Source organism: Salvelinus fontinalis, chromosome 11 (assembly GCF_029448725.1).
Source record: "Salvelinus fontinalis isolate EN_2023a chromosome 11, ASM2944872v1, whole genome shotgun sequence".
Taxonomy (NCBI): Eukaryota; Metazoa; Chordata; class Actinopteri; order Salmoniformes; family Salmonidae; genus Salvelinus; species Salvelinus fontinalis.
The window spans coordinates 51,805,189-51,821,405 of NC_074675.1; the positions used below are offsets into that span (position 1 = coordinate 51,805,189).

General features: G+C 40.3%; 1 protein-coding gene across 1 annotated transcript in view; it reads right to left on the minus strand.

Moving 5' to 3' along the window:
- The window catches only part of arap2 (ArfGAP with RhoGAP domain, ankyrin repeat and PH domain 2), a gene marked incomplete in the record, with an annotated part of 210,876 nt that overhangs the window by 115,976 nt on the left and 78,683 nt on the right, over nt 1-16,217 (minus strand). Inside the window, 1 exon segment of the mRNA XM_055938983.1 lies at nt 1,959-2,065. Within this exon segment, the coding sequence (XP_055794958.1) occupies nt 1,959-2,065 (107 nt within the window).

Here is a 16,217-nt window from a genome sequence, read left to right on the forward strand (position 1 = left end):
AATGCTAAAACACTGTTGACTGAGAGCTAAGCTCAATGGTAAAACACTGTTGACTGAGAGCTAAGCTCAATGGTAAAACACTGTTGACTGAGAGCTAAGCTCAATGGTAAAACACTGTTGACTGAGAGCTAAGCTCAATGGTAAAACACTGTTGACTGAGAGCTAAGCTCAATGCTAAAACACTGTTGACTGAGAGCTAAGCTCAATGGTAAAACACTGTTGACTGAGAGCTAAGCTCAATGCTAAAACACTGTTGACTGAGATCTGAGCCCAATGCTAATACACTGTTGACTGATAACTGAGCCTAATGCTAATAAGCTATCGCTGGAGCTAACCGTTGATTACAGGAAGAGTAACTGCTGTTGAAGACCTTGTGGCTGTGTTGTTTTGTTTTCCTGGCCCCTGTCACTTTCCCCCAGAGGTGAATGTGTGTGAGGCTCGGTGGGACACACACTGCGAGGGGGAATGTGAAGGGGCCAGGAAAACATCACACACACACACACACACACACCCTGTCTCATTAGTGTATGACCGACCTGCCATGTGTACGAGGAGAGAGCAGGGCTCCAGGAAGACAAGCGCTAATTATTGATCTATTTTTTTACATTTTTTTTTAACAAATCTCCCGGGAGGGTTGTGCACGCCTGGCGCTGTGATGCAACAGCATCCCTTGTACGGGCTGCCGCTATGGAGGACGGGGCAGATGAAGCGTTTTGAGCGACCCCGGGACCTACACGGCTATAATCGATGAGCCGCTTGCTTGTTTGTCTGTTAATGGCCCATTTAAAGCCCAACCGCCGAGACAAAACACTACCTGTTCGCTAGAATTGTTTTGGATTGTTGCCGCGCATTAAATCATTTGTTGTTTCTTCACCTGGCATATATATGACCGATCAATCTGTTTATCTATCTCTCCTTAATGGCCGTGTTCGTTTCAGTTCTATAAAGAGATGGGTATAATTGTGATTTTTGTGCTTCAAAGAGGACTCTGTGAGAATAATCGTGGAACATCCTGATGAGGTGATGGGCACCTGAGGAGTTTTCATGGATCTAAATCAATTTCAACCCTACTAGCATCTCCTACCTGGGATTTAGATAAAACTCATTGAATCACTTTAAGCTGTAAAGATTCACTCTGTGATTGGTTTCATTGTTTTTAATGGCGGGATTCACCCTGTGGTGTTTCTTTGCTTTGCTTCACCAATCACCACCAGACTAGCAATATGGTACTTTAAATAAAGCAAGCTATGTTTGCTATGAGTACAGACGTTAAGAGAGAAGGGGAAGAGGTGTTTTGAGATGGTTGTTTTACAGTCACACAGCATTTCTTGTTTCATTAACATAGCCTACAGAGGAGGCAGTAAAGTACAGTACTTTATGACATTCAACTTCTATTCATATTCAGGATCCAGCTCTCACACTACGATCCCTTATTTAACCAAAAGGTTGCTGGTTCAAATCCCCGAGCAGACTAGGTGAACAATACGTTGATATGTCCGCGATCAAGGCACTTAACTCGAATTGCTCCTGTAAGTCGCTCTGGACAAGAGCGTCGGCCAACAGACTAAAATGTCAAATGTAAGTAACACGTCCACTCCCTGACCACTGTGATGAAACAGAGGTAGCGTAGTTTTCGAGCTGGCTGGAGTGGCACCCCCTGGCTCTCTCTGCCTTTTAACCAGAGATGAATGTGAGTTTCTTTGAATGTGAGTTTGGATTGTTTTGCGAGATATACGATTATTGTAGGTAAAATGGAATAAGATGCTTATGTTTGAACGGCCTTTTTCTATTTTTATACTAAGCTTCTATCTTAGGCCGGGAGGAGAGAAGGAGTGATAGATGGGTATGAAACACCAACACACACATGGGTTCATACACAGCCATTCACACACACACAAACATACACTTGCTCATGCACATCATTTCTCTCATACACAGACACAGGAACACACACTCACCAGAAGTTTCTGAAGGGGGTGTTGATTTGGAAGAGCCTCCTGTCTGTCTCTTTAATGTTAGAAGCAGTCAAATCGATCAGGGAAATACCCAGGCCAGCTCTGAAGTCCTGTAGAACAGATACACTGTCAAATCAAACATAACGTAGGAAAGGCTATGACACCAGGAGGCCAAGTGCATTATGGGGTAACAGAGGTGAGAGAGAGAGAGAGAAAGAGAGAAAGAGAGAAAGAGAGAAAGAGAGAAAGAGAGAAAGAGAGAAAGAGAGAGAGAGAGAGAGAGAGAGAGAGAGAGAGAGAGAGAGAGAGAGAGAGAGAGAGAGAGAGAGAGAGAGAGAGAGAGAGAGAGAGAGAGAGAGAGAGAGAGAGAGAGAGAGAGAGAGAGAGAGAGAGAGAGAGAGAGAGAGAGAGAGAGAGAGAGAGAGAGAGAGAGAGAGAGAGAGAGAGAGAGAGAGAGAGAGAGAGAGGGGATGGGAGGTCATAGGTCATTCACATGGAAGTCACTCACTGACACAAAACAAGTAATTCAAAAGATACATGAATTGACCACAGTGATGAACTGGTCACCAAATGTTGCCATTCATGCCTTCTCTGTTACTACATTTTGCTTCCCGTCTTCATCAAGTTTCCCGCCTCATCTTACTGTGAACACAGTCTCCGCTAATGCGGGAAAATTGCATTTGAATTTAAATCACGCTGTAACGCTGAATTTCCCCCATACGGATTGAATAATAGACCTAAATTAGACTATTGAGGCATAAATGTACCTGCGGGAGGAGGAGCTTGTTTTATAATAAGCACAGAGCCGCAAGGGACCCTAGAAAGTGACCCTCCTCTCAGCCCCTCCACTCAGCCCCTCCTCTCAGCCCCTCCACTCAGCCCCTCCACTCAGCCCCTCCACTCAGCCCCTCCACTCAGCCCCTCCACTCAGCCCCTCCACTCAGCCCCTCCACTCAGCCCCTCCACTCAGCCCCTCCACTCAGCCCCTCCTCTCAGCACCTCCTATCAGCACCTCCACTCAGCCCCTCCTCTCAGCCCCTCCACTCAGCCCCTCCACTCAGCCCCTCCTCTCAGCCCCTCCTCTCAGCCCCTCCTCTCAGCCCCTCCTCTCAGCCCCTCCTCTCAGCCCCTCCTCTCAGCCCCTCCACTCAGGCCCTCCTCTCAGCCCCTCCTCTCAACCCCTCTCAGCCCATCCTCTCAGTTCGTTACCAAGGTAGAATAGAACATCATAATGGATATGAATCTCATCTCATTAGAACTAAATCTGGCCTCTCCTACGAGTGTCATTCGGTCTAATAAACGAACATAGTACAAGCCACATAGATTAAAGTCTGCCCCCATGCCCTATCTCCGAGGGGCCTTTGCACAGAGATACATGAGAATGACATAGTCAAATATGTGAGAAGAGGAGACTGAAGATGTGGCTGAAAGAGAAAAGATAAAATACAATTCATTTAAAAAAATAACCATGTCCACGCCTTGTTTTAGTGCACCTTTCCTCTTGTGTGTGTGTCTGTGTGTGTGTGTCTGTATGTGCGTGTAAGTGTGTGTGTTTGTCTGTGTGTGTCTGTGTTTGTGTCTGTCTGCCCGACAGTAGTAACAGAGTGGGATGCTAAACTAACGCAGGCTGTCTCCTCCTTCTCCTACACTCAAAAGGGCTGAGGAGACGCTTTCTCATCGCCCCCAGACAGAGAGGGAGAGGAACAGATGAGAGAATGAGAGAGAGGAAAGTAGGAAGACAGAGAGGAGAGAGAGACAGAGAGAGAAGAGAGAGGAAGAGGGAGGACGATAGAGAGAGAAGAGAGAGGAAGAGGGAGGAAGATGAAGAGAGAGGAAGAGGGAGGAAAATAGAGAGCGAAGAGAGAGGAAGAGGGAGGAAGATAGAGAGAGAAGAGAGAGGAAGAGGGAGGAAGATAGAGAGAGAAGAGAGAGGAAGAGGGAGGAAGATAGAGAGAGAAGAGAGAGGAAGATAGAGAGAGAAGAGAGAGGAAGAGGGAGGATATAGAGAGAGAAGAGAGAGGAAGAGGGAGGAAGATAGAGAGAGAAGAGAGAGGAAGAGGGAGGAAGATAGAGAGAGGAAGAGGGAGGAAGATAGAGAGAAAAGAGAGAGGAAGAGGGAGGAAGATAGAGAGAGAAGAGAGAGGAAGAGGGAGGAAGATAGAGAGCGAAGAGAGAGGAAGAGGGAGGAAGATAGAGAGCGAAGAGAGAGGAAGAGGGAGGAAGATAGAGAGAGAAGAGAGAGGAAGAGGGAGGAAGATAGAGAGAGAAGAGAGAGGAAGACAGAGAGAGAAGAGAAAGGAAGAGGGAGGAAGATAGAGAGAGAAGAGAGAGGAAGAGGGAGGAAGATAGAGAGAGGAAGAGGGAGGAAGATAGAGAGAGAAGAGAGAGGAAGAGGGAGGAAGACAGAGAGAGAAGAGAGAGGAAGACAGAGAGAGAAGAGAGAGGAACACAGAGAGAGAAGAGAGAGGAAGATAGAGAGAAGAGAGAGGAAGATAGAGAAAGAAGAGACAGGAAGACAGAGAGAGACATGGAAGGAGAATAAAAATGCCCCCAATTCATCATAACAGTGAATTGAAAACCGCTGCAGTGGCAACAAACATAAAAGGATGTCAACCTGGCCTGTTATCATAAGAACAGTTCATCACCACAGACACAGTTTACTCTCATTACCACAAACAAAGAGTGGAAATTAATTGACACCATCTTTGTTGATTAGGCAATTTTCCCGAATGAGAGGGAGAGAGGAAACGAGAGAGGGAGAAAGGCCTCTGAATAATGCTGCGTAATTAGACAGTTGTGAGACATGAGGAGATATTTATATATATATATATATATATGTATAGAGACACACAGAGAGAAAGGGAGACAGAGACAGAGAGAGAGAGAAAGTTAGAGAGAGAAAGACTACTTTATCACTGACATCAACCCAGAGTCTCTCAGAGCATTCACAGTCAGCCCACTGACACCCCTATCAGACCACAGCATAATTACAGTCTACTTGAACAGAGCAAAACTCAATCATGAGGCATCAAAGGCAAAGTAACTGAGTAACATTAAGAATTGCTATAGATGGAAAAAATGTAGTTCGGAAACGTACCAAAAAAACAATTAGGCAACAAATTCAATCCCTCTTAAACAACTTCCTGGAACAAAATGTTGCACTGTAATAGTGAAGGTGCAAACTTAGCAGTAGAAAACCTCAACAGTATATTTGACCTCTCAGCCTCCCTATGAAATCAAAAAATCACTAATAGAAAAACAAAGAAAATGAACAACAATGACAAATGGTTTGATGAAGAATGCAAAAATCCTAGAAAGAAATTGAGACACCTGTCCAACCAAAAACAATGACATGATCAAATATACAGACAACAAATTCCAATTGGTTGAAATTGATAATACTAAAACTCTTTAACATCATCCTCAACTCTGGCATCTTCCCCAATATTTGTAACCAAGGACTAATCACCCCAATCCACAAAGTGGAGACAAATTTGACCCCAAAAACTACCGTGGGATATGCTTCAACAGCAACCTTGAGCAAATCCTCTGCATTATCATTAACAGCAGACTCATACATTTCCTCAGTGAAAACAATGTACTGAGGAAATGTCAAATTAGCTTTTTACCAAATTATCATACGACAGACCACGTATTCACCCTTCACACCCTAACTGACAAACAAACAAACCAATGCTTTGCTGATCTCAAAAAAGCCTTCGACTCAATTTGGCATGAGGGTCTGCTGTACAAATTGATGGAAAGTGGTGTTGGGGGAAAAACATACGACATTATAAAATTCATGTACACAAACAACAAGTGTGAGGTTAAAATTGGCAAAAAACACACACATTTCTTCCCACAGGGCCGTGGGGTGAGACAGGGATGCAGCTTAAGCCCCACCCTCTTCAACATATATATCAACAAATTGGCGCGGGCACTAGAACAGTCTGCAGCACCCGGCCTCACCCTACTAGAATCTGAAGTTAAATGTCTACTGTTTGCTGACGATCTGGTGCTTCTGTCACCAACCGAGGAGGAACTACAGCAGCACCTAGATCTTCTGCACAGATTCTGTCAGACCTGGGCCTTGACAGTAAATCTCAGTAAGACCAAAATAATGGTGTTCCAAAAAAGGTCCAGTCGTCAGCACCACAAATTCCATCTAGCCACCGTTGCCCAAGAGCACACAAAAAACTATACATACCTCGGCCTAAACATCAGTGCCACAGGTAACTTCCACAAAGCTGTGAATGATTTGAGAGTCAAGGCTGGAAGGGCATTCTATGCCATCAAAAGGAACATAACTTTTGACATGCTAATTAGGATCTGGATAAAAATACTTGAATCAGTCATGGAAACCATTGCCCTTTATGGTTGTGAGGTCTGGGGTCCGCTCACCAACCAAGAATACACAAAATGGGACAAACACCAAACTGAGAAATTGAAAAATATCCTCAGTACACAACGTAAAACACCAAATAATGCATGCAGAGAAGAATTAGGCTGATACCCGCTAATGATCAAAATCCAGAAAAGAGACGCTAAATTCTACAACCACTTAAAAGGAAGCGATTCCCAAACTTGCCATAACAAAGCCATCACCTACAGAGAGATTAATCTGGATAAGAGTCCCCTAAGCAAACTGGTCCTGGGGCTCTGTTCACAAACACAAACACACCCCACAGAGCCCCAGGACAGCAACACAGACCCAACCAAATCATGAGAAAACAAAAAGATTTCCAATGTGTCAAGTAATTAACAAAAAAACAGAGCAAACTAGAATGCTATTTGGCCCTAAACAGAGAGTACACAGTGGCGGAATGCCTGACCACTGTGACTGACCCAAATTTAACCTCTAACGAGCCTCTACCCCGGATCCGGGAGCACCCCCCACCCCCCCCCCCCCCACACTGATTAGCATCGCTAGCATAGCGTCACAATTAAATAGTAGCATCTAAATATCATTAAATCACAAGTTCAAGACACCTAATGAAAGATACAGATCCTGTGAATAAAGCCACCATTTCAGATTTTTTAAATGTTTTACAGGGAAGAGACAATATGTAAATCTATTAGCTAAACACGTTAGCAAAAATCACAATTTTTCTTGTCCACCATTTTCTCTCAACACCAGTAGCTATCACCAATTCGGCTAAACTAAGATATTGATAGCCACTAACCAAGAAAAAACCTCATCAGATGACAGTCTGATAACATATTTATGGTATAGGATAGGTTTTGTTAGAAAAATGTGCATATTTCAGGTAGATATCATAGTTTACAATTGCACCCACCGTCACAACTGACTAGAATAAATACATAGAGCAACGTGTATTACCTAATTACTAATCATCAAACATTTCGTAAAAATACACAGCATACACTAATCGAAAGACACAGATCCTGTGAATACAGACAATATTTCAGATTTTCTAAGTGTCTTACAGCGAAAACACAACAAATCGTTATATTAGCATACCACATGTGCAAACATTACCAGAGCATTGATTCAAGCCAAAGAGAGCGATAATGTAATCATCGCCAAAATACATAAATTTTTTCACTAACCTTCTCAGAATTCTTCAGATGACACTCCTGTAACATCATATTACAACATACATAGAGAGTTTGTTCGAAAATGTGCATATTTAGCCACCAAAATCATGGTTAGACAATGACAAAAGTAGGTCAGCTGGTCAGAAAATGTCGTGCATCATATTAGACAGTGATCTAGTCTTATACATAAATACTCATAAACTTGACTAAAAAATACAGGGTGGACAGCGATTGATAGACAATTTAATTCTTAATACAATCGCTGAATTACATTTTTAAATTATCCTTACTTTTCAATACAGGTTGCGCCAAGCGAAGCTATAGCAAACATAATGGCAGCATAAGCGTGTAACATATTTCGACAGAAACACGATTTATCATCATAAATTGTTCTTACTATGAGCTGTTCTCCCATCAGATTCTTGGGCAATGAATCCTTTCTTGGGTCTAATCTTCTTTTGGTCCAAAGATGTCCACTTGTCCGTCGAAATGCTCACTAACGTACGACCGGGACCCCTAAACGTGCCCGGAGCTTCAAAGTCTATTACAAAGCAATGCCTCAAAATCGCACTAAACGGATATAAATTGCTATAAAACGGTTTAAATTAACTACATTATGATGTTTCTAACACCTATAACGAGTAAAAACATGACCGACGCTATATTACTGGCTAAACCAAGACTTGGAAAAAGGCCAGTCAGATATCCTTCTTGCGTTGAGCGCAGACTCCAAAGGAATCCTACTTCCGGTCTTTGGTCATTTATAGAGCCTATGATTGCGCAATAGACTCCATTCAAATTGTCATCACTTACTGACATCTAGTGGAAGGCGTGGGCAGTGTTTGTATCTCATAGGATTAACAGAGACTTTAAAAACTGATCTGGAACCAGAGGCCAAGATGTCTAAATCTCACACACTGGGAGGAAAAGTGCTGTAGAATGAGTTCTGTTTCACTCAGAGACATAATTCAAACGACTATAGAAACTAGAGCGTGTTTCTATCCAATAATAACAATAATATGCATATTGTACGAGCAAGAATTGAGTACTAGGCAGTTTAATCTGTAGAGTTAATTATGCTAATGCGAAAAAGCACCCCCTATAGTTGCAAGAAGTTAAGGAAAGCTTTGACTATGTACAGAGTCAGTGAGCATTGCCTTGCTATTGAGAAAGGCCACCTTTTGTCTTCTCTTGAGAGCAGACCTGGCTCTCAAGAGAAGACAGGCTATGTGCACACTGCCCACAATATGAGGTGGAAACTGAGCTGCACTTCCTAACCTCCTGCCAAATGTATATTAGAGACACATATTTCCCTCAGATTACACAGACCCACAAAAAATTAAAAAACAAATCCAATTTTGATCAACTCCCATATTTATTGGGTGAAATACCACAGTGTGCCATCACCGCAGCAAGATTTGTGACCTGTTGCCACAAGAAAAGGTCAACCAGTGAAGAACAAACACCATTGTAAATACAACCTATATTTATGTTTACTTATTTTCCCTTTTATACTTTAACTATTTGCACATTATTACAAAACTGTATATAGACATAACATGATATCTGAAACATCTTTATTATTTGGGAACATTGTGAGTGTAATGTTTAGCGTTCATTTTGATTGTTTATTTCACTTTTTGTTTATTATCTATTTCACTTGCTTTGGCAATGTAAACATACGTTTCCCTTAAATTGAATAGAATTGAGAGAGGGAGTATTTAGACATGGCAGTAGTTATCAAGACTGGAAGAAGCGAGAGAGAAACAAAAGCCACTATCGCAACAACAGAGATCTTAAATACTCTGAGTGATCTGACTGGATGACGGGTGATGGAAGCCTTACACAAGGTCCTACTTCCATTTACAACAGTGTGCATTGAGCTGTGAATGCAGCCTCTCTCTTTCTCTCTCTCTCTCTCTCTCCATCTCTCTCTTCCCCATTGTAGTGCTACATTGAACTCCGCTACAAAGTACCTGGGCAACTTCATCTGAAGTGTGGTCAATTGCCCTCATGGATAATTTACAGAGTTGCAAACGAGGACAGCTCTGTATGAAGTGTGTGTGTGTACATGTGTCTTCGTAGCTGTTTGTGATTGGTTCTGCATGCCTATACTGTACTTGTCTGAGTCATTGTGTGTGTGTGTGTGTGTGTGTCGCCCATCTAATGGCCCCCATCCCTCTCAACAGCCAATTACAGATATGGCTGTTAGGATCCGGCACGGCTGCTAGTTACCTTGCCAGTATGTGCTGTGGCCTCCTGCCCTGTCCAATTAAATCACCAGGGATGGAGGGAGGGGCGGAAGAAGGGGTGGAGGGAGGTGAAGGAACATTCTGGCATTAGAGATAAAAATGACTCTCCCAATTACAACAGCCGAGAGCCGCGGGGCAATGATGATGCAGAGAGAAGAGAATAGTTAGGGTTAGGGTTAGCGAAAGCACCGGGCGGTGCAATGATGATGCTGAGAGAGGGTTAGAGAGAGCACCGGGCGGAGCAATGATCATGCAGAGAGAGGGTTAGAGAGAGCACCGGGCGGAGCAATGATGATGCAGAGAGAGAGTTAAGGTTAGAGAGAGCACCGGGCGGAGCAATGATCATGCAGAGAGAGGGTTAAGGTTAGAGAGAGCACCGGGCGGAGCAATGATCATGCAGAGAGAGGGTTAAGGTTAGAGAGAGCACCGGGCGGAGCAATGATCATGCAGAGAGAGGGTTAAGGTTAGAGAGAGCACCGGGCGGAGCAATGATCATGCAGAGAGAGAGTTAAGGTTAGAGAGAGCACCGGGCGGTGCAATGATGATCCAGAGAGAGGGTTAGAGAGAGCACCGGGCGGAGCAATGATCATGCAGAGAGAGGGTTAAGGTTAGAGAGAGCACCGGGCGGAGCAATGATCATGCAGAGAGAGAGTTAAGGTTAGAGAGAGCACCGGGCGGTGCAATGATGATCCAGAGAGAGGGTTAGAGAGAGCACCGGGCGGAGCAATGATCATGCAGAGAGAGGGTTAAGGTTAGAGAGAGCACCGGGCGGAGCAATGATCATGCAGAGAGAGGGTTAAGGTTAGAGAGAGCACCGGGCGGAGCAATGATGATGCAGAGAGACGATTAAGGTTAGAGAGAGCACCGGGCGGAGCAATGATGATGCAGAGAGAGGGTTAAGGTTAGAGAGAGCACCGGGCGGTGCAATGATGATCCAGAGAGAGGGTTAGAGAGAGCACCGGGTCGGAGCAATGATCATGCAGAGAGAGGGTTAAGGTTAGAGAGAGCACCGGGTCGGAGCAATGATCATGCAGAGAGAGGGTTAAGGTTAGAGAGAGCACCGGGCGGAGCAATGATGATGCAGAGAGACGATTAAGGTTAGAGAGAGCACCGGGCGGAGCAATGATGTGGCTTGTAGGGAGAGCTGGTATCTTAAAAAATTGTCTATGACATAATGAATGCAACACAGCTTTGATGACACCCCTGTCCCAAAAACGAATGGTTTTGACCACTAACAACTTTTGGAAATGAGGTTTCTCCTCCCAGCCGTGCCACTGGGCTTGTAAAATGATGACCAACTTTACCCGATTCATGTAAAAAAAAATTAACTTCTATTGGGTAAACCACAGTAAATCTACATGAATATGAATTTGAATCCTCCCTTTTCGTAAAATTAATGGGGATGTGTGTGTTACCTGCACAACACCTAATATTTTGACCCAGATTATATGTTGGCACCAATGTCTTTTACACAACCAACTCATATACACGACATGGTGGTTTACTAATACGACATGATGGTTTACTAACAACATGATGGTTTACTAACAACATGATGGTTTACTAACAACATGATGGTTTACTAACAACATGATGGTTTACTAACAACATGTTGGTTTACTAATACAACATGATGGTTTACTAACAACATGATGGTTTACTAACAACATGATGGTTTACTAATACAACATGATGGTTTACTAACAACATGATGGTTTACTAATACAACATGATGGTTTACTAACAACATGATGGTTTACTAATACGACATGATGGTTTACTAATACGACATGATGGTTTACTAACAACATGATGGTTTACTAAAACAACATGATGGTTTACTAATACGACATGATGGTTTACTAATACAACATGATGGTTTACTAACAACATGATGGTTTACTAATACAACATGATGGTTTACTAACAACATGATGGTTTACTAATACAACATGATGGTTTACTAACAACATGATGGTTTACTAATACGACATGATGGTTTACTAATACGACATGATGGTTTACTAACACAACATGATGGTTTACTAATACAACATGATGGTTTACTAACAACATGATGGTTTACTAACACAACATGATGGTTTACTAACACAACATGATGGTTTACTAATACAACATGATGGTTTACTAACACAACATGATGGTTTACTAACAACATGATGGTTTACTAACAACATGATGGTTTACTAACAACATGATGGTTTACTAATACAACATGATGGTTTACTAACACAACATGATGGTTTACTAACAACATGATGGTTTACTAAAAACATGATGGTTTACTAACACAACATGATGGTTTACTAACAACATGATGGTTTACTAAAAACATGATGGTTTACTAACACAACATGATGGTTTACTAATACAACATGATGGTTTACTAACAACATGATGGTTTACTAACACAACATGATGGTTTACTAACAACATGATGGTTTACTAAAAACATGATGGTTTACTAATACAACATGATGGTTTACTAATACAACATGATGGTTTACTAACACAACATGATGGTTTACTAACAACATGATGGTTTACTAACAACATGATGGTTTACTAACACAACATGATGGTTTACTAACAACATGATGGTTTACTAACACAACATGATGGTTTACTAATACAACATGATGGTTTACTAACACAACATGATGGTTTACTAACAACATGATGGTTTACTAACACAACATGATGGTTTACTAACAACATGATGGTTTACTAACACAACATGATGGTTTACTAACAACATGATGGTTTACTAACACAACATGATGGTTTACTAACAACATGATGGTTTTACTAATACAACATGATGGTTTACTAATACAACATGATGGTTTACTAACAACATGATGGTTTACTAACAACATGATGGTTTACTAACAACATGATGGTTTACTAACACAACATGATGGTTTACTAACAACATGATGGTTTACTAATACAACATGATGGTTTACTAATACAACATGATGGTTTACTAACAACATGATGGTTTACTAACAACATGATGGTTTACTAACAACATGATGGTTTACTAATACAACATGATGGTTTACTAACACAACATGATGGTTTACTAACACAACATGATGGTTTACTAACACAACATGGTGGTTTACTAATACAACATGATGGTTTACTAACAACATGATGGTTTACTAACAACATGATGGTTTACTAACAACATGATGGTTTACTAACAACATGATGGTTTACTAACAACATGATGGTTTACTAACAACATGATGGTTTACTAACACAACATGATGGTTTACTAATACAACATGATGGTTTACTAACAACATGATGGTTTACTAACACAACATGATGGTTTACTAACACAACATGATGGTTTACTAACACAACATGATGGTTTACTAACACAACATGATGGTTTACTAACAACATGATGGTTTACTAACACGACATGATTGTTTACTAACACAACATGATGGTTTACTAACAACATGATGGTTTACTAACAACATGATGGTTTACTAACACAACATGATGGGTTACTAACACAACATGATGGTTTACTAACACAACATGATGGTTTACTAACGCAACATGATGGTTTACTAACACGACATGATGGTTTACTAACACAACATGATGGTTTACTAATATGACATGATGGTTTACTAACACGACATGATGGTTTACTAACAACATGATGGTTTACTAATACAACATGATGGTTTACTAATACAACATGTTGGTTTACTAACAACATGATGGTTTACTAACAACATGATGGTTTACTAATACAACATGATGGTTTACTAATACAACATGATGGTTTACTAACAACATGATGGTTTACTAACAACATGATGGTTTACTAACAACATGATGGTTTACTAACAACATGATGGTTTACTAACACAACATGATGGTTTACTAACAACATGATGGGTTACTAATACAACATGATGGTTTACTAACAACATGATGGTTTACTAACAACATGATGGTTTACTAATACAACATGATGGTTTACTAACAACATGATGGTTTACTAACAACATGATGGTTTACTAACACAACATGATGGTTTACTAACAACATGATGGTTTACTAATACAACATGATGGTTTACTAATACAACATGATGGTTTACTAACAACATGATGGTTTACTAACAACATGATGGTTTACTAACACAACATGATGGTTTACTAACACAACATGATGGTTTACTAACAACATGATGGTTTACTAATACAACATGATGGTTTACTAACACAACATGATGGTTTACTAATACAACATGATGGTTTACTAATATGACATGATGGTTTACTAACAACATGATGGTTTACTAACAACATGATGGTTTACTAACAACATGATGGTTTACTAACAACATGATGGTTTACTAACAACATGATGGTTTACTAACAACATGATGGTTTACTAACACAACATGGTGGTTTACTAATACAACATGATGGTTTACTAACACAACATGATGGTTTACTAATACAACATGATGGTTTACTAATACAACATGATGGTTTACTAATATGACATGATGGTTTACTAACACAACATGATGGTTTACTAATACAACATGATGGTTTACTAATATGACATGATGGTTTACTAACAACATGATGGTTTACTAACAACATGATGGTTTACTAACAACATGATGGTTTACTAACAACATGATGGTTTACTAACAACATGATGGTTTACTAACAACATGATGGTTTACTAACACAACATGATGGTTTACTAATACAACATGATGGTTTACTAATACAACATGATGGTTTACTAATACAACATGATGGTTTACTAACACAACATGATGGTTTACTAATACAACATGATGGTTTACTAATATGACATGATGGTTTACTAACAACATGATGGTTTACTAACAACATGATGGTTTACTAACAACATGATGGTTTACTAACAACATGATGGTTTACTAACAACATGATGGTTTACTAACAACATGATGGTTTACTAACACAACATGATGGTTTACTAATACAACATGATGGTTTACTAACACAACATGATGGTTTACTAACACAACATGATGGTTTACTAACAACATGATGGTTTACTAATACAACATGATGGTTTACTAACACAACATGATGGTTTACTAATACAACATGATGGTTTACTAACAACATGATGGTTTACTAACAACATGATGGTTTACTAACAACATGATGGTTTACTAACAACATGATGGTTTACTAACAACATGATGGTTTACTAACAACATGATGGTTTACTAATACAACATGATGGTTTACTAATATGACATGATGGTTTACTAACAACATGATGGGTTACTAATACAACATGATGGTTTACTAACAACATGATGGTTTACTAATACAACATGATGGTTTACTAACAACATGATGGTTTACTAACAACATGATGGTTTACTAACAACATGATGGTTTACTAATACAAATTGATGGTTTACTAATATGACATGATGGTTTACTAACAACATGATGGGTTACTAATACAACATGATGGTTTACTATAATAGAGTGACTATAGTAAACATCAATCAAGTGCACAAGGCTACATGCATGCAAAAATAACGTTCATTGAATAAAAAAATTATAATAATCCCCCTACACACACACACACACACACACACACACACACACACACACACACACACACACACACACACACGCTACTGTCAGGTTCAAGACAACAAAAGCAATATTTTGGGGCTACACTGTACATTATTACATTGTACACTTTCTGCCTGTGGATATCTGTTCTACAATGTGCCAGCAGAGCATGATACCCTTTGTTGGCATAATTGATCTCTTTCAGGCAGAATACACCTAGCTTACCCCTTTTATCCACTGTATTGAAAAAGTGAGAAATAGGGAGTGTGTGTGGTGTTCCTTTCAACTCTATATTATATATTATTATTATATATTATATTATTATATTATTATTATTATTATTATTTGATAGAAAACAGTCTATAGTTTCTATAGGAGTTGAAATTTTGTCTCTAAGTGGAACAGAACTCATTCTACAGCAATTTCCCTGACATGGAGTCAGATTTCAGAAATTTTGGCCTCTGTTCTGGAGTCAGTTTTAAGGCCACTGTTATTCCTATGAGTATATGGACACTGCTTACGTCTTCCCCTGGATGCCTTTACATGATGACGATTTGAATGGTGTCGATTGCACAGTCACAGGCACTATAAATGAAAAAACCCTGTATGTAGGAGCTCTTTTCTTGGTGCGTCATGCGCGCAGAGGATACCGACCCACTGTTTTTCCAAGCACTAGTGAAGCCAGTTATATTTCTCCGGTCATATTTCTACTCGTTATAGGAGTTAAAAACATCATAAGGTAGTTAATTTAAAGCGTTTTATAGCAATTTATATCCGTTTAGTGCGATTTT